Source organism: Coturnix japonica, chromosome 2 (assembly GCF_001577835.2).
Source record: "Coturnix japonica isolate 7356 chromosome 2, Coturnix japonica 2.1, whole genome shotgun sequence".
Lineage (NCBI taxonomy): Eukaryota > Metazoa > Chordata > Aves > Galliformes > Phasianidae > Coturnix > Coturnix japonica.
This window is the reverse complement of record NC_029517.1, coordinates 124,593,200-124,616,974: the sequence shown is the minus strand read 5'-3', so window position 1 is coordinate 124,616,974 and position 23,775 is coordinate 124,593,200. Positions and strand designations below refer to the sequence as shown.

General features: G+C 40.5%; 1 protein-coding gene across 2 annotated transcripts in view; it reads right to left on the bottom strand.

Annotated features, from left to right (window-relative positions):
- The window catches only part of FER1L6 (fer-1 like family member 6), a 74,194-nt gene that overhangs the window by 25,953 nt on the left and 24,466 nt on the right, over positions 1–23,775 (bottom strand). For both annotated transcript variants that reach the window (XM_015856288.2, XM_015856287.2), the window contains exons 7-22: positions 22,277–22,355; positions 21,371–21,527; positions 20,091–20,277; positions 16,499–16,691; positions 15,616–15,965; positions 13,387–13,495; positions 11,909–12,089; positions 8,822–8,942; positions 8,191–8,291; positions 7,430–7,520; positions 6,573–6,689; positions 5,495–5,647; positions 4,026–4,212; positions 3,139–3,263; positions 1,644–1,778; positions 923–1,072 (exon numbers count right to left, since the gene is read on the bottom strand). In XM_015856288.2, the coding sequence (XP_015711774.1) occupies positions 923–1,072; positions 1,644–1,778; positions 3,139–3,263; positions 4,026–4,212; positions 5,495–5,647; positions 6,573–6,689; positions 7,430–7,520; positions 8,191–8,291; positions 8,822–8,942; positions 11,909–12,089; positions 13,387–13,495; positions 15,616–15,965; positions 16,499–16,691; positions 20,091–20,277; positions 21,371–21,527; positions 22,277–22,355 (2,436 nt within the window). The remainder of the gene's footprint in view (positions 1–922; positions 1,073–1,643; positions 1,779–3,138; positions 3,264–4,025; positions 4,213–5,494; positions 5,648–6,572; positions 6,690–7,429; positions 7,521–8,190; positions 8,292–8,821; positions 8,943–11,908; positions 12,090–13,386; positions 13,496–15,615; positions 15,966–16,498; positions 16,692–20,090; positions 20,278–21,370; positions 21,528–22,276; positions 22,356–23,775) is intronic.

Below are 23,775 nucleotides of genomic sequence, written 5' to 3'. Positions count from 1 at the left end.
GATGTCCTGAGGTACATGTGGATATAAGCCCTGTGCAGCACTGCTTTTCATGTCCCAAAAGATAGGAAAAAAAATACAGTGCTCTCTTTGTTCACAAATAAATGGATTTCAATAAAAAGAGGGAAAATTATTGCTAAGGAACTAGACTACCTCTGGGTACCCATCATAATGAGGATATGGTCTCGGTGGTATCATATCACAGGCTTTCATCAAGAACATAATTAGCCCATCAAGCTTAACAGCCTGTTTTATCCTGGGAATATCTGTAAAACTGTCATGGAGTTTCACATCTTTCTCATTTCTGATTTGAGATTAAACTGTCATAGGTTCATAGCAGAAAGTCTGATGTAAGTGGTGGCTTTGCAAATACCCTAGGGCCTGAAATCCCAGGCATGTTACACCACACTTGCGCATTTGCTGGGCCAGCCCCAGAGCTATGTCGATTTATTGGGAAAACAGTGTAACGTTTCTCCCGCTATCTACAGGTATCAGGAAACTCAGTTTCCCTTATCCAATTATTGTTATTCACCACTCTCTTTTTCTAAGAGAGAGAGCAATACTGAGAGTGTTTTCAAGCTGTTAAGTCAGTGCCACACACTTCTCCAGAGAGCAGGTCATTGAAGAGATGGTGATGATTTAATATTTGTTTCTCAAGCTAGAGTTCAATTTAGGGCAGGGAAACTAGGGGGCAAATGATGCTTAGAGCACAAGAGGAGCTGGCCATTGTGTATACATGGACAGTGTCCCCTGTTTTCCAGCATGACAGAGGGAGTGATAAGGACTGCGTATGGACTGAGATGTGCAAAAACGGAATGACCCTTCTCCAGATGCTGTATCCACTAATTCTCGTGGCGTAAAATCCACTGGTCCAGGAAGTCTAGTTTACCTCTAAGAGCTCAAATGCACAGGAAGTCTAGTTTACCTCTAAGAGCTCAAATGCAGCAAGAATGTCTCCTCCAGAAAGATTTCCACAGAACACTGGGTGGTAAGAGAGCTTAGGTGGTTCATACTTGTGGTCAGCAAGTCTCACCACTGGGGCAGCCACTGTAGACCCAATATATTCTGCTTTACCCTAGAAAAAGGAAACACGGGTGTCAAAGGTACATGAAACAAAGATGATGTAAACACTGATGTTTGTTAAAAACAAAACAAAACAAAACAAAACACTTCTCTTGAAGCAAACAGCAATGAAAAAGTCAAGGCAGCAATGACAACAGGAGTATGAGTGGTGCTGAGTTGCCAATAGCCCTTCAGGGCATCAAAGGTTTCTCAGCTACATTTAGCCAGAGAGACTGTGCCAGAGTTTGCACGGCCAGAGATAAATTCACATTTCAGATGTGTATTTACAGATGTGTGCAAAGACATTAGGTAAGATTTTTTTAATTGTTCTAAGCCAGTTTTTGGGAGTAGAATTGACTTGGGAAAAACAAAGCCATGGCTTTGCGAGGACATAAAATGAGTGTCAGGGCTGTTTTCAGACGTTAAACTGCAAACTATTGTAGAACTGAGTTCCATTCAGCAAGGCTAACCATGTTACTTGACAATTTGCCTTTTAATGCCACTACAGTGCCACAACCTTGCCTTTATACTGACAGAAAGATGGAAAAGTCTGGGTTTCTTCCTAAGAAGGAGTTCAAGTTTACCACTGCATCGTCATCATAGAGCTCAATGACGATCTCTGGAGGGAACTGAGCGATTTCCTCCCCATCCCCATGAAGCACAATGCCATTGAAGAGCAGCATCTGGTTCCAAGTAGGGGACAATGTCTGAGAAATGATCTAATGAAAGAGAAGAACTGTTCAGTAACCTATACATTACTTGACTGGGAATGCACAATCAAAACTGAGACCAGCTTTCACTTCTGCAGGGTACACCTTTTCCAATCTTGTTTTGCTTCAATGCAATAACATGTAACACTTTAATCACACGTAATAATAATTTTTAATCTGTAGCAATTTGACTTACAGGGATGCTTACAGTATTTCATCACTTGAAATGTTTTAACTGGCTTGGAGGGAAATGCATTTAAAGAAGGCAATATTTAGAGAGGAAAATATATACCAACCACAGAGCTATTCATATCCTGCTATCACTCTTTCAGATGGAAATCAGGCTCTTGACTTCAGTTTATTGACCCTTGGCTGAAAGTGTTCTAAATACATGTAAGTTAATTTATCAGCTACAATATTTTATTCAAGCTGTGAATAAATAACGATTCTGTGCCTATAAACTACTGCTTCCCTTGGCCAACTTCTACTTTCCTGAACCTGGTGCATATAAACACTAACCTCACTGGCTTCACTCATCAGCTTCTATTTGAAGTTAGAATCACATTACAGGAAAAAATCAATTCATATCCTTGAGGCAAGAGGAGCACAAACAGGTTCTTAAAGCACAGAAAGCTTTTTGCTTCCCTCTCCCTTAAGCATACGCTACAGCACTTTCTTCCTAAGAAGGTGTCAGAGAACTTTAGAAGGTCAGTCATTGGGATTCAGAAAATGAGCACTGGTTATCTTCTGAGTCAGGGTCTTCTCATTTGGCACAGAGTCATCAAACTCAAAAGGCCACAGAGAAAACAGATGTCCTTTTATACTTGTGCAACTCTGCTGGCATTCTGATGATGCTTTTTCAGATGCCCATGGGCAATCATTTGTGCCCCAAAATGCCTGAGGAATAAGTGGGACCATTACCTATGGGCATATCTGTGCAGTATTTAAGCCACACATGGCTACAGAAGTCATACAATGGTCTTCTTCACTCTCTGATTAATTGTTACGCTAAGTCTATAAGGAAAGATAATTTTTCATACTCATACTGAGCAATGACAAAGGTTCACAACGAAAAAATATAAAAAAAGAGCTTTGCTTGCTGCAAAGGTAGCTCCAGAGAACCTGACGTCTGAAGGAGCTAAAATGAACAAGTATTACTGCACCTCACGTTTGAGCAGTGAGTACACCCATGCTTTTACTTTACTTAAAGTGAACTCTCAGGAGTTGCCTTTTAATGTAGGACATCTAACTCTTCTTGCCAGGCATCTCTTTGCAAAACCAAGATTTTTCCATTTTGTGGCTTAACTGAACAAAATATAACCATCCAACTAAAGAGTTTCCATTGACTACAAAGGACTTTGCAACTCACCCTTGTGCTCTGGCAGTGTGACGTGAAAGTAACTTTTGCAAAAGGATCAGAAAGTCCGGTGCTGTCAGCTGCAATGAGCCCCCTTGCCTGATACATGTGGGCTCTCATCTGGAAGAGGTGCACAGCTGCATAATTGCAAAGAAAACAGCAACATCAGCCTCACGGAAATGAAGTAGCACATAGGCAAGAGGGGAGGATCCACTACTTGCCATGCAACTATTTCAGCCAGCACCATCAGAAATGCTGTCCATGTAGAAGTGGGCGGGAAAAGGCACATCCTTCTGAAAAGGATCCTTGTCTACAGCTCCCTGAAAGGAGGTTGTAGCAAGCTGGGGATCTGTCTTTTCTCCCGTGTAACAGTGGTTGGATGAGAGGTAGTGGTTTCATTTTGCCCCAGGGGAGGTTCAGGCTGGACATTTGGAAGAAAATTATTCTCAGAAAAAGGGGTGAGACATTGAAACAGGCTGCCCAGGGAGGTGGTGGAGTCATCATCCCTGGAGGTATGCAGGAAATGTGTAGATATGGCACTGAGGGACGTGGTTCAGTGGGCATGGTAGGGATGGACTAGATGATCTTAAAGGTCTTTTCCAACTTTTATGATTCTATGCACTAAGGGATGCTTCCTCATTACAAGGAGACACACTGATGGCACAGGGAACAGAAAGTGTTAGGATACGGGTCCTTTCCCTTATACTAGTGAATTGAAAGTGGTAGAACCGAGGAGGTAGCAATGAACCAAGCCTTTTTTTTTTTTAACCAAAATTTGTTGTGCTGTGATTAACTCAAAACAGAGATCTTCCAGCCCTCTGAATTAGAGCTTTTGGGGACCACCTGTTTCTTTACAAGACCTCTTCCATTACTATTACGGAGAATAAACAGTGTCTCACTTTTATACCGCAGGCAGGCAGGTGAGGGCACCATGCTGTGACCTGAGCTGGCAGTGGATGGTATTTCAGTCTCATACCCTACAGGTAAATTATCCATGATGTGATGGGAGTAGCTGGCTGATCCAAGCCATAGGTAGATGTCCACCTTTGCCTGCACTGTCCAGCCCAATGGGCGCTTGCCAGGTATCTTAAAAATGAAAATAAAAAATAAGAATTAAAAACTGTCATTTCTTCACTGTGATGGCCCCAAGACCCATTTAGCACAAGTAATTTCTGTGATTCTTAGGGAAGAAAGAAGCAGTTGGCTGAAACTGTAAATGATGTACTGGATACCATCGTGTTTGTGCAGACTAGCTGTAACCATACTAGTGCTAGCTGATAACTGATGTTTCCCAAATTTCAACCCACTTCACATTTCATGTAGTTTTTCTGGCCTCCAGTAGATACTCCCATTTCCTAAAAATATTATCTCATTGGGCAGATCAGAAAGTATATTCCAGCATAAAACATACTAGTCTTGACAAGCAGTGAATATTTCTTTACCTTACCACCCACTACATCTAGCTCTGCTTAGCTCAGTGTTTATTATTATCTGTTCCTAAGGTCATTCTTGATACTGTAGGGGCTGCAGCATGAAATATAGCACTTTATGCTTTGTTTGCTTGTTTATGCAGGCAAATAGTATCGTGTTTAACAAATTCCTATCAGGAGCTTAGATATTTCTATCCAGCTACTCTTTTGCTAAGCTTTATAGGTGTGTTCCCAGCTGCTCCAGGTGAAAAAAAAAACAAACACAAACCCACATGTAAAAAATAACTTTATGGCATTCCTATTGCCTTGTGTGTTCAGAGTTCTCCTTCTGGTTGTAATAGTAATTCTACTGTATAATATTCCTCTGCTGGACATTATTAGGCACACAGCTCTTGTAGGTGTATAATATCCACTGAGACTCCCCTTCAAGATGAGTAATTCTAGAATAATTTTATATATATATAGCACTTATATATATATAGCACACATACATATATAGCACAAATATAGGCATATTTTAAATAGCAAGCATAAACAACTGCTCTTTTAGCTCAGAATAGCTAGGTTCCTTTGCTACTAAGTTGCATGTTTGCTGAGCTCTTACCATTCTCTTCCTAACTTCCATGTGCTGCATTTTGACATCTTTGCTATCCAAGAGGTATCTATTTATGCATATAGCTACAGATAAACAGTGATATAAACTTGGTCTGACAAGTAGTAAGAATGAGTTACTCTGACACCAGAAGCTTGGAAATAATGCAGTGCTTAAAGAAGGACAAGTATAAACATAAGTAAATATTAATAGATGACATATATAAACATGTATACATTTTTAGTGTATTACAAAGATAAACAAGTAAAATACAGTCCCTGGGTGAAGCCAGAATACCAAGGTCTCTTCAGACATTAGCTTTGATCAAAGAATACCACAGACTTACTTTCAGGAAATGGGTTTTAATCTTCCCACAGTCCTTTCCTCTCTGATCTTTCTCAGGGGAATAAAGTATGGATTTTGCAGGGATTCTTGCGTATGCAACTCTCTTGTTGTTGCTGAGCATCCAGATGAACACATCAGGCACTGTATTCTGTGGCTGTTAAATAACAAAGAATAGTTAACTAAAATGGACTTCTTTCTGTGAGCTATCACCATTATTTTTTGTTAAAATACTCTACCAAGTGCAGATCCCCCATGTCTCTTGTGTATTCCCTGAATAAAAGAGGCTGTCACTTCATGCTTTGCAAGCCGTATTTTCACTCATAAACAGACATAAAAATAGAGAGCTTTGCAGGGTGCCTAAGGAGCACCCACCCTGCAGATCATTCCAGAGGAAACTAAAACTTTAGGAAGCCACTGACCCATAAACTGTTTAAGCTGAGAGTAACTCCCATGGAAATGTCATCAACTGCATCTTAAAAGACAAAAAAAGAGGCCCAAGGCCAAACACAAACACTGTTAGGGTAATATGGTATGTTTGTGGTTGAACTTGATAATCTTTTAAGTCTTTTCCAACCTGAGAAATTCTATGATTCCACGAGTTCTGGAATATCAAGAGTCCTGTTTGTCTTACTAGCACAGATAGTGCAGAAAGAGAATACTCGGCTGGCTGGATTTGGGCTGACCAAATACAGCTGTTCTTCTGTTATTCTAAGGCTTATTAGTATGTCTAAGCAGTGCCTGCACAGTCAAGTATAATGTGGAGACCATCGAGTCCAAATCACTATAACATACAGGTGGAGACATGAACTTGGATCAGAAAGCAGGCTGTCTCCAAACCACCTAGAAAGGGCACAAAGGGGATGGCCATTTTTTAAAACAAACCAATCTGTGTACCACATCTTCTCAATATAACTTAATTTAGTGTTTTCAACTCCAGCTTATTAACAGCTCCATGAACTGCAAAACAAGATTAAGATCAATCATCCAAAGAAGGACTCTTTGGTCAGCTGAAGATTTGTTATGAATATTGGATTATGAAAATTAACTTCTAAATTTATCTCAGTTTCTATATGGATTACCTCATCAACCAAGAATCGGATTTTATCTATAAAGATCTGAGTTGCACGTATCATTTCATCCAGTGACATTTTTTTCTGTTGCTGAACAATTCCTTTGGCATCACTGGACATTGCTTCCTGCAACCAGGAACAACAACATGTATTTTTATTCAATATAAATTATTTTGAACTGAACACAGAAGACAAAAACAGTCTTAGATGCAAGTTAAAAAGAAAAAAGAAACACAAAGCTTATTTCATGTATCTACTTTGCCAAAAGATGGCCCTAAGTACACCTTCATAGACAGTAGACATAATCTTAAAAAACACATAGGTGATTCTTGTGCCCTGCTTAGCTTAATCCAGATGTTCATTTTGCTAATGTTCCTCTAGCACCTGAGGGAGGGTAAGTGTAAAGGGAAATTTTAAATGTAGAAATAAGGAACAGATCTCAAGTAGAACACGCAAGAATACACTGAAGCTGAAGTCTGTTTGTAGATGACCAGGTATAACAAATGCCAGGCTCTAGTAGAGTTGAAGCTCAGCCCCACCACAATAATTAAAAATCCATCAGCAATGTTGATTAGTATTATTCTACTGAACTCAGCATCAACCCATTTTAAAGAGTAAAGAAAAGTCGGTTCATTTTTATCATGTCTTACTTGTATTTAAAAACATGTTCCAAATTATTTCAGGGTGTCTTACAACAAAGCACAGCGGGAGCGAGCTTTATTAAAAAGAAGTTCTTAGATTACATATTCATGTTAATTATAAAGCATTCCCATGTGGTTGAAATAAAATAGAAATCAATATGCATACAACCCATGAACTTTCAGTTAACATAGTTGCACTAGTTCTTGTAGTAGAAACACTCATACCAGCTCTTGCCTGAACAGCACAAGTCTTTTTTTGTCCAAAGTAGTGTAGTTCAACCCTTTGGGCTTCTTTTCAACAACGCTCATGAAGGCCCTAGGACACAACAATAAAAGGGTTTTTTCAGTGTCTATTCATTTGGTTCGGGTTGGGTTGGGTTTTTTTTTACATGAGTTGCTAGTGTAGATTTTAATGAAATGCTCCCAGGCTGCTGCAGTGCATGATTCAGAAGACAGAGACACAGAAATTCTGTCTAAAATAAATGAGTGCCTACAGGATTCAAAGAATAGAATCTCCAGGCTCTTCACCAGACCTCAAAGAATTAATAAGTTAAGGTTTATATCTATTTTGAGTCAAAATTATATTTATTGTCTGACACAGAGCCTACTGGAGGATTTATCCCAGCATATGGAACCCTTTGTTTTTATCCTAACCTTGCACATTTTTGCAGAAAATCTATCACACACTGTATTAAATCCTATTTATTCCCCCATGTTTTATTCTTCTTGTTCAGAAGGCCAAAATAATATGGATATGACTGGAGTAGTCTCCTGCCAATACTGAATATTGACAGAAGCAATACAATATTTTCTTTGTGTAAGTAGAAATTGTAGTTCAGGAAGCCATTTGCCAAACAAATATATACATCCCAGAAAGTTTATTGTGCTATTTTTGCTATTATTATCATCAGTCTCCTTGCCTAGTCTTGAATTTGTGGCCAACATATTTGGCTAATCTTCAGTATTCCTTTAGTAAATGTACTTACCTGCTCTGACTGATGAAGTCACTTAGAGTCATCCTCATTTTCTCTCCAGCTTCAGTCTCTGAAATCTTGATCAAATCTTTTACCTGCACTAATGATTCCTCCTAAGAAAAACACATGAAAATGCTGTTATGCAAAATAGAGTTCTTTGCCATACTGCTGGTCTTGTGGCATCATTATTCATTGTACAACTAGCAAGAATGTGGGAGGTGAGCTCGTAATGTAACAAAACAGGACCTTTGATGTAAGACAAGGTTGGTGCATGGCATGGCTTGCTCTACAACATGCTTCTACTGCTGGGAGCTGATCTGTTTCCACTCTTTGATGAAGACTGGTTGGTGGGAAACTATCTGCTATTTTGGAGGAAAACCTATAGTTCTCCTTTGTTCTGTTTGCAGCCTTGCTGCTTAAATTTAGCAAGCTGTTGGAGTTAACTTCTCAAACTGGGCACAGAAGGTCAACCCTGACATCTACTGCCACTGAGAATTGGAGTCAGTCCTCACTAGCTCTGATAAATGGCCGAATGGCAAGAAACACAGCTGGGGTAAACTGCAGAGGCCTGTTCTGGGGGAAGTGACATCTCACTGCCATGCCCTGCTGAACACCTCAGCCTGGGAATTTGGATGCCACTTACCAGGTGATCTGCCATATTTTCAAGAGTGTTAGAAGAGTACAAACGGAAGGTCTGGTCACCCCAGTAACTCCTGACACAGATGCAGGGCTTCCTCTCATCATATGGCAAGTACTGATAGTTCCTGTAGAAGTAAAGTACAGAGTGGAATGTAAAATAAAGAAGGTAGTTCAGTGAGAGGCAACGGGAAGAAAAGCTATTTGGTTTCCTCTCATGAGCTATGCAGTAAATACGTAGGAAGAACAAACAGAAGAACCACTTACAAAATCACATGCTACCTATGAGATCCCTGAAGAGAAAAACTTGAAGTTAATGGCATAGGACAGTTTTTTTTCAGAATAAATGACTACTGGATTATTGACAAATCTTGGCAGATCCTTAGTAAAAGCGATACCTAGCTTATAACAACTCAGTGATAGAGCATCAGCTGTTCTCTGTTCTCACTTTCAATCTCAGGGCCAAATTGTGGTATTGACTTTTTGTAGAGCTACATTCTTTTGGTGTTTACTTAAAGGAGTGTCTTGTACTAAAAGATGAGTAGGTCACCAGCACAAACGGCGTCTCTGCAAACTAATGCACGCCCTGCACAGAGCCTGGTGTTTTGATTAGAGTTGTGGAAGCCACAGTGCCAAAACTACATGCCTGATGAGCACATTGTCCTCACTTTATATAACATTACAGTGCTATGAAACATCACACTTAGTCACACTGTTTATTACACCAGAGGCCTCATCTCTTTAGCAATTAACAACAGGACAGCAAAGAGCTTTTTAATGGAAATAAAACTCTGTAAACTGCGTTACGTTCCTTTGGGACTGGCTCCAGTCCAATGCCACCAACTCTTGCTCTGCAGCAAGAAAAGGCCAAAGTGTTATTTTCTGGTTTGTACTCATCTTGTAACACTGAAGAATTTCTCCACTGAATTTGGTACTCTAGATAATAAAGATCAGAAGTTCCAGAGCTCCCTGATCTTCACGATGTTCAACAACTGGCAGGAAAAAGAAAGGTTGCATTTTCCACTTCCTCTCCATTGGGAGAGGCTGCGGTCCCCAGGAATAGAGATTTCACTTGGTAGGAAGAAAAGACTTTTGACTTCTTCCATTCATTCGTGCACAACCACATTTTTAGAAAATTCAGACCACCTGCACTTGAAATCCAGAGCCCCAGGCTCTGAGCTGCCCAAACTTGAGCACACACCTATGGGCAACAGCATGGCCTGGGTCTCCCACATTTACTTTTGTGGATGCTTCAGATATCCTGGGCCATTTCAGATAGAACTGCACCCATGAGTTTAAACATTAAACCAAATTACAGAAACCAAATCACCTGTCAATCCTGATAACCCTATCCATAAACCCTAAATTCCACATAACCCTCACAGTTTTATGTATGAACTTTTTGTATGAAGATCATCTGTACAATTTTGCTGTCCTATGGGATATCAAAGAGAAACAAATTTTTCAACTTACTTTCTCCTCAATAACCTAAAGCAAGTTGAGCATTACATGTCAAATTTAGTATGTAGTAGAGCTACGTAGGTCTCAAGCAGTAATGAATTTGATGGCTTCATAAGAGGGAGAAACAATTTAACTATCTCTCAGTGTCAGAACTTCTTGACCAGAAATTCTCAGAGCTCATGAGTCCTTTCGTGGAATTTATTAAGAAAATTGTATGCCCATGAAATCACTCCTATGGAAGTTGGAGTTTTCTTGTCTATTACCCATTCTATGAGAATTTGAGGGAACTGCTTTTTCAGTGTATCCAACTCATAAGTTCTGATAGAAATGTAGAAAATTTCTGGCAATTTTGTGATGTCCACACTAGAAATCTTTTGTTATTCATGCTTAGTGAGTGGTTTATTCTCCAGATGTTTGCTATTGTTTTCTGCTGTCCTAAGACATGGAGTTTATTTAAAATATTGGATATCCCATTAACTACTGATTAATGCTAAAAACAATCAATGATGAGAACAGTGAAATTCCAGCAAAAGGTGACAGCCATAAAGTCAGTGCTTTGTATCTGTTTGGCTGGCCAAACTGTTTTAGATAGCACAGAAGGGAAAAAAATGTGCAGCATTTTACATAAATTTGAGAAACAGAGACCTTTAATGAGAGAAACTTGGTTGATATTGCCTAAAGCAAATAGCATATTTGAAGAATTATTCATTCTTTTTCAACAATTCTTTAAGTTATTAAGGGAAAACTAAAAGTCCCAAAATCTCTCATGAAGGATAATAACCCTGGTATGATATTTTGTTTATTTGTTTTGTTCCACTCCATCTTATTTAATCTGGCTGAACTGCCAATCACAAGAAAGAATTAAAACACTCCTTAACTCTAGAAGCCCAGAAACCAAACAGATCCAGGTTCAAATTTCCCACCTGGTCCTTCTATCTGTAAACTGGTCAATGTCTGGCCTTCTACAGATTGAGATACCATCTAGTCTTGGCATAAACCACTATCATGGATTGTTCTACCTACCAAAGTAACAAAGAAAAGATTACTTTTTACTGGCATCCCTGAAATTAATGAAACATTTTCACTTTTGTTCATAAACAAGAGAATTCTTCTACATGTATTTACCCATTGCTCCATTCTTCTTTTTATTTATTTTTTTAAGAGGACTATTCCATTCTTCTTTTGTTACTACCTGCTATTTAAGACTACATCTATAGCTGTTGGCACTCAAAAGTGTTTTGGGAAGCTATTTTTGTCTTGACCTCATGTCAGTATTTTTGATGTCTTATTCTACTGCTGGAGATGGCAACATGATAGATGCTTCACGTGATCAGGGCATGGATCCTAAACCAGAGACAGCACTGATGGAGTTGCACTCTTTCTAATGGCTTTCTGAAGTATAACAGCCCTTTTAAAAATCACCAGATCAGAAAATAGTGAAAAATTGGATATAGACTATTTACTGCAGTAAAGCCTGGCAAATTTATTATCAAAGATGCACGAAGATCCTCTTTGAAAGCCTTAATTCCACACAGTCATTTTAATGCTGTTAGAGTTTATTATTTTGTCCCACAGAATTATACAAGAGGAACCAAATTAGTGTACGATGAGGCCTTAAAACACAGATCCTCACCTGTTCCCACCTGTGATTAGTGGCCTCTCAGGGTGTGTGGTGGATACCAGTGGTACTCCAAGCTTATGACACATTTCATCATCTTTATCACGTAGTAGGCTTTCTTCCACTTCTTCATCATGTGACTTCCTTTTCCCTCCAGCTCCTGCTGGCACTCCATCAGTAACCTTACCAAAGTTACCTAGAGACACAGGATTACAAGTGAGGAGGTGACTAGCAAGGAGATGGTAAACCTGAATGAGGTTTAGAAAAGAGGAAGAATATTCATACTAGTGAATATCTTTGTTCCTCCACTCTTATCATTATCTGCTCTGGACATATCAAAGCATGGAAAGGTCTTGACTGATTATGTTCATCATATATGTTCAGACTCTGTTCAATATCTGTTCAGACTCCAGAACCATGATTCTATTACCAGCCCTACTCAATAGGCATCTACAATACCATTGCCCATCACTGAGAGATTCTCTGCCTGCTAACCCACAGGAACACCCCAGGAGGACAACAGTTTTCTTTTGAAATTCTTACACTGAAGAAATTCAGAAGCAAAATCAATACTGTTGCTATTATTTCTAGACCCAGGACCCTGAGTATATTTGACTTAAACAGCAACTGTATGTCTCCTTTGCAACATGTGGACAATAATTACACAGCCTGATCTCGGAAGCATTATAGCTCATTTTCAGCCAAGCAATTTTTGCTAAGTAGGGTTGCAAAGGGACCTTTAGCAAGAACAACACCTTGAGGCCACAGCCTCATGCTTGTCACTAAACTACTCTGCCAGTAATACAATCATCTTCTCTGATAAGATTGTTCCTTAAAGGGCAGTAACCAGCACTGGGAAATATGTGAATCCATCAAAGTGGTAATTACAGCTTAGAGACAGGCAGAACAGATTCACTGAAGGAGAGGGATGTGCTGAGTCACCCCACACAGCATCCCCATCTGGATTCTAGATTCAGCCCTTCATGAAAATAAAGACCATTTGCCAAATTTGGATTCAAATTTCAACTGCACAGATATCTGGCAGACGTTTGTGTCCTGCGTTAAGAGCCAGACTCATCTTTAGTAGCAACTCCAACAAGAATACAAAAATCAGTATCATTTGCCAACCAATGTCAAAAAAATGTGTTACTTGTTATTCCTAGCACTGCTTTCTACTAAGTTTCAGCATGAATCAATATCACTCATTGATTGCTCTATTTGTGAGAGCAATCCCTCCCTGCACAATTATCCTTGTGGCTGAGCACACCAAGGTACACAGGCAAAAAGATGGCAAGTGTCAGGGTGCTACTGTGCAATAGGACTCTGGAATGAGCATGGTGCTACCCATGTGCTGCCCCAATGATCGGGGTTTAATCCCAGTTTGTAAGCCTTGTTCTGAAGGTGACGCTTGAGACACAGCACTCTGTAGCACACAGTGTCCACATGCAGGTGAGACATCCTCTCTTCTTTAGAGAAGAGCTTAACACACTTACCAACAGAAACCTCAAAGGCTATTGGCTTGTCTCCAACCTTCCTATCAATCATTGTGGCTTCAAAAAATGTCCCAAAGAGAAGGAACTCTTCAGATTTCTCTCCATAGATCTGAGAGGAAGGAGGTAGAAAAAAAAGACATTTATTTTCTACTCTTTTTTTGCAGCACAGAGTCTTCACAAGAATCCAGCAGCTGTGTTACTGTTATAGATCTATCAGTCCGATGTTGTCAGTGATTATATAGTAAGTAATACCACTCTGCTCTTACAGGAAAAAAAGAAGAGCATATATGACTTTGGCTGTATCAACAGCATCCAGCAATATTAGCCAATCACAAAAAAAAAGTAATTTCTTCTCACTCCATATCCTTCTTCAGTCCCTTAAACAATTCCTTTATTTCCACATACACTTAAACCACCATTCTATCTATAAGTCTCTGGTAGTCCAAGAGCACTTTCTGCTGCATGCCCAGCTCTGTTCCCCATGAGTGACTTTAACCAACTGCTCTTGTGTTTGCGTTATCAAGGTGTCAGCCTGGTGGGGTATGAAGTTCTCTGCTGTTCACCTTCCATAGCATCACAGCACAGACACTGGTAACTGTGTTGTCAGCTTTTCACATAAAGTGGAAGCACGGGGACCAAACAATCACAACACAGCAGCAGACATTACAAAAATGTCACTTCTTGAGGAGTTTTGAGACTCAGTTTGGTTCTGTATGAACTCATTCAAGACCCACTCAAGGAAAACCAGCTGAGACCTCCAGTCCTCTTGGGCCATTAACAAAGCAGGCTATTAACCTCAAACCAAGACTAAGCTCAAATGAACTGAATTTTATGGCTTAAACTCTCCCAGGTTCATATACTGACTGCCACAATCTCCCCAGTACAGGCACTACTGATCTCCTCACATGAATATCAATGCACCAATGCCCATCAGGCAAGATCAGAATGAGGATCAGAGGGAAGAAATGATTAAAAAATCATTTGTGAATGAATATTAATCTCCCTGCCTTTTGCAAAGCAGGACCAGCCTTTGACACGCATTTTGAAAACAACCCTCTGCTATACACAGCAAAGGGGCGTATGTTTCCAACAAAAGAATTAGCAGCATTTCAGCTCAAATGTAACTTCACAAGCAGATTGCAGCTCCAGACTAGCTTTAGTTTCTCTGCACCCTGATTATTTCCAGTATGAATCCAGAGCAAAGTGTGCTTACTAAAGCTGAGGCTGAGAGACTGTGGCACATATTTACCTCCTATTACAAAGAAAGCAAATAACAAATGTTTAATGTCATCTTGCTGTTGGAATCAGTCATCAAAGTTCGCCTGTGGGGCCATGTAATTTTCCTCTGTTGTCTCAGTGGCTCTATGAGACATTTTCCACCTTATTTGTATCAGCTCCTTTTCCCCCTTTTCAGAGAGATGAAATGCAATTACTTCGTCTATTATAGCATGAAATATTGCTGAAACAAAAGAATATCTAGCAGCACTGCATTATGTTGCTACTTTTTACTCATTCCATACTGAAAATTGAGGCACAGTTGCCAGAAATGAATCCTTATTACTGCTATTAATATTTATTTGTGATACCACAGCGTTTGTTCCTCTACCTGGAGTATTTAGCAAGCAGCTAAAGCCACATTGCCTGAGCCCTTTACAGTAATGGATTTCTTCTGTATGGAGGAAAATCTATATGAAAATAAATTTCTTCTCATATCACTGCTATTACAGTCTTCAGAGAAGAACAGAGAGACTGTGGTGATTTAAAGCTAGATAGGTATATAAAGCAAGACCAGGGTCCAGACTTGCATGTTGGCCTGCAGTTATCCATACCATTTCTCTGCCAACACACTCCTGGTTGGATTAGATGATCTTCTAGGTCTTTTCCAACCTTGATAATTCTGTGATTCTGTGACTTGTGACATTTAGCAGCTGTTACTTCATATGTTTCTAATAGGTATACGTAGATACAGTCAGTGCAGAAGGACTAATAATACAGAAGATAACTTTTATGGAAACTGAGTCCTAAGCAGTACTTTCTCTGAGTTTTGGATACAAATTAATGTTCCATTTGAAATGCTTTATTATCAGAAGATACCAAGACAGTGGGGCCAGCAAGAGGGGAGCATATAGCAGCAGTACTACATGATCTAAATGCAACTACAGAAATCAAAGCCATCCTCAGAAGTTTAGGGGTGACACATGTCAATCAATCTCTTAATACCATACCAACCTCTGAAGGCGCATCAAATGGCTCAACTTCCACTTCAGTTGAGTTTGTCTTATCTGAAGGAGAAGCTGATTTTCCATCCTCTCCTGCTTTGTCAGTTTTGTCTTTTCCTTTGGCTCCTTTGGAATCTTTATCTTTAGCTGGCAACTTGATATCCTTGATGATCTTTGAAAATTTTGACTCACGGGCTCCTCCTGAAAGTATCTCCACAGCAATCTCAATGAAGAGACGTCCCCTGAAAGAGGCCCCTTCTCCAAAACCTTCGTTAAGCTCCTGGTGGTCATCCATGAGGCTGCTATTCCTGGCTGAACCATAGAGATTGATCCAGGCAGGTCCAAAGGTAGGCAAGAACCCTGTGGATAAAACACGTTTTATGGCATTTCCATTAGGCATTAGTACACGCTCCTGGCAGTCTGTTAAATGAAGTTTGCCTCTCATGCTTCAAAAGCCAAGCCCGTGCCCATTTCTATGCGTATAAGGGCCAATTCCTATAGATCATTGTTTTGCAGGGCAAATCTTAGGCACTGACTAGCTGCTTTTAATACTCAACCAGAGACTCTGTCAATATGAAGTCATTTATCAGAAGCCATTCATGCTTCATGTGCTGGGAACATAGGACCTATCAAACTTCTTGGAAGAAAATGCCTTGCTCCAAAAGGATGAGGACTGGGACATGGTGGGAAAGGCTTTCTCACCTTGCCCTAAATGTTCACAGGCCCATGTCACTTCTCACCTTATATGATTTATAATATGATTTTGGTTTAAAGATACAAATTTTAATTGCCAATGAAAACCAACTGTGTTTTCATATCAGGGATTAATCAGTGCTCAGATCTCAAACAAGTGGATTTTACCATAGGGGAATATTCTGCCATTTTCACTTTACCTTTGTCACCATCTTGTTCATTGGATATTTTCTTCAAGTCAATGAAGTGAGTGGCTAAGGCCACATCGTTCATGCTGCCCTCATCCCAGACCTGGATTTTCACTCTTCGGCAGAGTGGAGGGAACATTTCTTTGAAGATAATCTGTTCGTGCCATACTGGATCTGCACAGTTCTTTTGCACAGATGTCCGACCCTGAAATGAAAGTCCAGCATATGTAACTCTGCAGGGATTAGACTCTGGAGAACAGCAATAAGTATAGCAAAAATTGCACTCAGCAACATTTCACCGTTAATTTTTAAGCATAAATATCCTGTGTTGAAAGTACTTCTGCTTTTTCTATTAGCTTGTTTATTCTTCCCTCAGAATCTAATAAAAGACCACATTACGGCTTAAGAATTCTCAGCTGCACACAGCAGACCTTGGAATGAAATCTGATTCATAGAATTATAGAATATTTTGAGTGAGAAGAGACCTTTAAAGGTGATCTAGTCCAACTCTCCTGCAGTGAACAGGGACACCTACAGCTAAATCAGGTTGCTCAGAGCCTGGTCCAGCCTGACCTTGAGCGTCTCCAGGGGTGGGGCATCCATCACCTCTCTGGGCGGCCTGTTCCAGTGTCTCACTACCTTTATTATATAATTTTAAAAAATCTTACATACAGTCTAAATCTCCCCTCTTTTCATTTGAAACCATTTTCTCTCATCCTGTCACAGCAGACCTTGCTAAAGAGTCTGTCCACTTCTTCCTTACAGCCCCCCTTTAGATACTGAAAAATTGCTACAGGTCTCCCCAGAGCCTTCTCTTCTCCAGAGTGAACAACCCCAGCTCTCTCAGTTTATTCTCAAAGAGAAGGTGTTCCATCCTTTAGGTTGTTTTTTCCCTCCTGTGGACACACTCCAACAGGTCTGTCTCTCCTGTGTTGAGGACTCCACATCTGGATGCAGTACTCCAGGTGAGGCCTCACTGGTGCAGAATAGAGGGTCAGAATCACCTCCCTTGACCTGCTGGCCATGTTTCTGTTGATGCAATCTAGGATACAGTTGGCTTTCTGTGCTACAAGGGCACATTGCTGGCTCATGTCCAGCTTCCCATCCACCAGTACCCCCAGGTCCTTTTCAGCAGTCCTGTGGTCTAGCCTTTCATTCCCCAGCTTGTACTGGGGGGAATGGGGTTGCCATGACCCAGGTGCAGGACCTTAACTTGAATTTGTTGAACCTTATGAGGTTCTCTTGGGTTCACTGCTTGAGCCTGTCTAGGCTTCTCTGGATGGCATCCCTTCCCTTGGGTGTGTTGACCACACCAAACAGCTTGGTGTCATCAGCAAAATTCCTGAGGATGCACTTTTCTTCCTTCTCTTAATTCTTAATTCTTTCTCTTCCCTTCCCTCACCTAATTCTTCAGGACTCTTATGCACAAAATGTACCTGTGAAGCCAGACATTTATATTTATGCTACAAACTGCACATCTTAAAATGGCTTTTGAAATATCTTGGTGGTAGTAATGCCATCCATTTTGTCTCATAAAAGTTTAAATTCATTACTGCTGCCAGGTTGTACGTACCAGTGGAGTTACCTTAATCGAGGTAATTATCTAGTATAAAATAGGATTACTGTGGCTCATGCTCTAGGCACATATCTGTGTGCTACAGATATAGAGACTGGAGCTTCTCCTAGCCTGAAGGAGATGGCAGGACAGTCAGCTGAATATGAGCCAGCAGTGTGCCCAGGTGGCCAAGAAGGCCAATGGCATCCTGGCTTCTATCAGGAATGCCGTGGTGAGCAGAACTAGGCAAGTAATCCTGTCCTGTACTCAGCATTGGTAAGGCCTCGCCTTGAGTACTGTGTTCAGTTTTGGGCACCTCAGAACAGAAAGGATATGGAGGTGCTGGAGCAGGTCTGAAGAAGGGCAACAGAGCTGGTGAGGTGTCTGGAGCACAGGCCTTGTGAGGAGCGGCTGAGGGAGCTGGGATTGCTCAGTCTGGAGAAGAGGATGCTCAGGGAAGACCTCATTGCTCTCTATAATTACCAGAAGGGAGGTTGTAGTGAGCTGGGGGGTCAGCCTCTTCTCTCATGCAACTGGTGATAGGACTAGAGGGAATGGCTTCAAGCTGCACCAAGGGACATTTAGGTTGGACGCTAGGAAATACTACTGCTCTGAAAGAGAGGTTAGGCAGTGGAATGGGCTGCCCAGGGAGGTGGTGGAGTCACCAACCATGAAGGTGTTCAAGCAACATTTGGATGCTGTGTTGAGGGACAAGGTTTCCAGCCTTGGTTATTCTGTGATTCTGTGAACTGGGGCTGTTTAGTCTGGGGAAAAGGAGGCTGAGGGGAGACCTTATCACTCTCTTCCAGTATCTGAAGGGTGCTTACAGTGAGAGTGGGGCAGGTCTCTTCTCACTGGTGACAGGTGACAGGATGAGGGGAAATGGTCTCAAGTTGTGCCAAGGTAAGTTTAGGTTGGACATTAGGAAACACTTCTTTTCAGAAAGGGTAGTTAAACACTGGAATATGCTCCCCAGAGAGGTAGTTGAGTCACTGTCCCTGGATGTGTTTAAAAACCATTTGGATGTGGTGTTCAAGGATATGATTTAGCAGAGGGTTGTTAGGGGAGTATGGTTGGGTTATGTTTGGACTCAGTGATCTTTAAGGTCTTTTCCAACCTGAGTGATTCTAGGATTCTATGATTCTATGACCATATCACAGCATCAACAGGCATTTTATTTTCATATTTGATGAAAATAACTAAGAAAGTCTACCTGGGCTAGACCCATATTTGACATGCTGACTTGTGGAATCACTCTTCAATGCCAGCATGCAGACTCACATTGATGACTGATTCCTGTGTTTTCTTCAGATCTCTATTAAGCCTGTACTAACTGAACACATTTGACCAATCATTTTAACCCATGCTAGTGTCAGACTTTCAACACTTCACAATTTGGATTCACAGCAAAACATGAACTCAGCACAAAAGAGCTCAGTCTCGTCTAAAACTTGTAGAGGATGAAATATACTCATCCTCTATCACCCCAGGGCTTCCTTGCACACAACAAGTGTTGCTGCTTTCAAATAATTTTCAGTTAAGTTCTTTTGTTATTTAGGTCAATAATCAAAACAAGCTCCTTGACATGGTCCTTCATGGTCATGTCAGGGGAACTGGATCCCTGGGTATCCTCTCTTCTTTGCCATCAATTCAATCAAGATTAAACCTACCTTACTGATTTCAATACTGTTTCATTTTTCACTCTAAGGAGATCAGAATATAGGACTGACTTAATACCACACTGCATAATTTGCTGTTTTGTAACTTGATGCTTTTGTAAAAAATCTGCAGAATTTGCTTTCTCCTATGGCTGCCTGACTCCAACCTACTGCTGTGAGGATGTTACTATTTCTTCTGCTGACATAAAGAGTTTCTTTCACTTTGTTCCTGCATAATTTGAGAACTGAAAATTTTCCTTCAGTTGAAAGAAATATGTGTTTTCCCCATTTTACACAACAAAACATTAAAGGACATCAGCTCTACTGCTTGCTTGCTATACAACTAGCAAGAAAGAAGGCCTATATTTGTGATCAAGAGGATCCCAATTACCATTTGACCTGCAAACATGACCACCACATAGGGATCCACAAGGTCCTTACTGTCACCTATGAACGCTTTCGTGACATTTGCCATGATGCTGGAGTTCATCTTTGGAAGTCCTTCTGCTTTGTAAATTCTCACATAAAATCTGGCCCATGGTCTTTCAGATGGAAATCCTTTGGGGATCAAGAGATTCCTGAAAGGAAATAGAAGACACTTCCTGAAAACTGAAAGGGATGTTTTTTCCCAAAATTGTTACCTCAAGTTAGCTTGTATTCTGAGAATAAATGAAAAAAGGAGGCAAAAATTTGATTTGGATCTGCAGAACCATGACATTTTCTGGTTACTATGAGTAAATAAAACACCATTATTCAGCAAACATGTCTGTGTGACATGTATGTGCTTCTAAAAGCAAGAAAACATCATTTGTATGTGACCTCTGGGTATTACCTATTTCAACGACCTTTTCAGAGCAGGTCTAGGTGGATCAGGTTGTTCAGCACTGTGTCTGATAAATTCTGAGCATCTTCACCTCTCTCTTGACCTCTGCTACATTTAACCACCTTCGTGGTACAAAATATGTAAATTTATTTCTGTTCTGTATTTCCCTTGTTCTAACTTGTAGCCAAAGCCTCTCATTCTTCTACTCCGGAAACAATCTAGCTTTGTCCTGTTTGCATTATGCAGCTGGAGACAGCAGTTAACTTAGTTTTCATAAGGCTCAAGTAACCAGCCCTCCCAGCTCTCCTTGTAGATCATGGAATCCAGTCCCCTGTCTTGGTGGCCCTCCATGAAACTGGTCCTATATGTCAGTATTGACTGGAAACATTGTTCTTGTAAAATCTGAAGTATGCTGGCAGCTTGTTACCACCTTAATTTCTGTATTTTACATGGAGAGTGCACATGAGTTTATTTAAGAAGGTGGAAAATATGATATGCACATATCTGATAGGTAAGAACTAATAGCTTCTCACACTTTGTCTTACTCCACTGCTTTTCAAAAATATTTTAACTGATTTTAAATCAATGAATCTTCTATCAAAGATAATCTGGCACTTAGCCACAGGTTCTGGTCAGCTCTATCAGCTACAGAGAAGTGACTATGACATGCTCTTCAATTTATTTGAGAGGATTATAAAAACCTCTCTTTGAGTACATCAGAACAGCCAGGAAAATGATAACTTCAGCTATTAACCTTGTGTTAGCAATGACAGGAATGAAAAGAGAGCAGAGGACTTTTCAGGTACTTAGTAAAGAAGGATACAGTAAGAAAGAAACTACTTCTGTACTTTTCAATCTGCTCCTCAGAATCAGCTGTTTTTTGTGTGGCTTGTATCGTGTCACCTTTCCCAGTCACACTGATGTCACACTTCAGGTATCCTTTGGTTCCTGTCCTAATATCAGCAGGATCTGTGAGAAGCGCCCACTTGTCACAAAACTGATGACCTGTAAGATGGACAAACTTAAACACCAACATAGAGGCTGCAAAACATGCAAAACTTGCTCCGTTCTATTTGCATCAAGGGCACTGCAATCATTTTCAGCAGGATTTGAGGATTAAAATGTTGTGGGACCAAAAAGGAAAACGAGAATTGATGTAGGTCTCACTGGGGACAAGGTTATTTTCAGTAGTGTTTACCAAGATCAATGACTGAAGACCAGGGGAAGGTTAGGTAAGATTTCAGCAGCTGAGCTAAGGCTGAGTCTTTAAGAATGACCTAATTTCTGATGAGAACTGTCTGCAGATTTCAGTACCTTCCTGCAGCAAGAGGGTGGCCTGAATGGCTCTGCTGTTGTGTCTCTAGATGCTGTAGCTGGGTGACACCTACAGCAAGTGGCCCAAATGCATCCATTCCTAAAGACTAAGAAGAGATCCACCCCTTTTACCCCAGCACAGGTGGAAATGAACAGGTAGGTGAGCTGCTCACTCTGATCCCATAATTAAATGCTGACTTTATAAGTGCTTCCTAGCAAAGGACAGATTGTCAAGGTATTATCAGGGCTGAACTTTCTTCCTTCCACAGAACCAATTTTGTCTTGTTCTCTCTTATCCTACAGGAAAACAATCCTTCCAAAAACCCAGCTAAGTTTGTCCCTTGGTGTACATCTCAAGCATGGAAGAGGAAAAGCAGCACACCTCCCCATTCCTTCCTCCCAACTCACTTAACAGGTTTAACAGGCAGGAAACCACTTACCTGGCTGAGCATACACTGTCCCCAGATCTACCTTAAAGGAGCCTATCAGCACGCTCCCAATCAGTTTATGGTGCATAACCTGTTACAAAAATGCAATTTAAAGATCACATTAGGTTCAGAAGTAGTAAACAATGACATTCAGCAGCACATGAAGTTGATCGCTCATTAGCTGCAGATACAGAAAGCATTTGGAATTTCTTTCCTCTTGCCTTGAGCCAGTTTAGAAATCAATTCAGTTGCATTCATTTGGAATCACCCAGGTTCATCCCAGGATGAGTAAGAAGGTTCATTCCCAGGTGAGGAATCGGATATGTCTTCAGAGCAGATGTAGTTATATTACTTATCCCAGTAAATTTAAATAAGTCATAATAAGGATAGACACAAGGGGCACAGCTGGTTCCACATTATGCTGCAGAAACTGTATCACTTTTTGTGCAACAGCTGAATTGCCATATGAACCAAGTATACCCATAGGAGAAAGAATTGAAGTGTTCCTTTGCAATATTTCAACATGTATTAAACAAAGATACTCAATCCTGATTTAATCCCCACCATATTAATGAAGTCCAAGAAGTGATACGGATGTAAATGAGGTGGCTAGCAGGCCCCAGTGAGTCTGTCTCCTTAGCCTTCCTGGTAGTAATGAATTTCATTTAGTTTAATTCAACTCAAATTTGATTAATAACTTTCCTTTGTCAGATGATTCCTACAACGCTGTATTTTGTGTTTGGTTTTCAAATAAGTCCGTGTGCTCCATCTTACAGGCAAGGCAGATGCTAGCAGCATGTTCTAAGGGAAGACTGGCTCTGGAAATGCATCTCTTAAAGAATACGCCTCTCATCAGAATAGCTTACAAGGTTGGAATCCTCTCCTTGATTGTGGAATATTTTCTGAAAACAGCCTGAGTCATCTAGGAAATCTTGGAACAACTGCAAATGTGTCCCTGGGGTTAGTTATATTTAGTGACATTTAGAATTTGGAGATAAATATTCACACATCTGGGAGCATTTTAGGAATTTGAAAGACTTCATACTCTGACTCTGGACTTGCACATCCATGATGGGGACATTGGACTTCAGCAATTGTTCACTGGATTTGTCATGTGACTTCATTTTGTGTGTTACCATCCAGTGTGCCACTGTGATTTTGGGATCACATTCACCTGTCCTGGGTAAGACCCCACATGGAAGGTGTTGAAGTAGGACAGAAAATCAAAAGACAAAGGAGAAATTTTATTCAATGCTATGATTAAAGCTTAAAAACAAATTGAGCTTTATGTAGGAGAGGGGTCAATGTGAAGCCTGTGCTACGTGCACAGGTGCTGCTTTTCTCAGTCCCTTGTGCCACCAGGTACTTATGTGAATGCCCTCTATGGCACTTTTAACTGCTGAGAAAATACCTCAATGCTTCTGTTAAGTGCTCTGTTTCTCCTGATACTTCTTCAAGCTCTTTTATTTATACTGAGGAATATTTCAGTATTGCAGCATAAGGGGCATCTC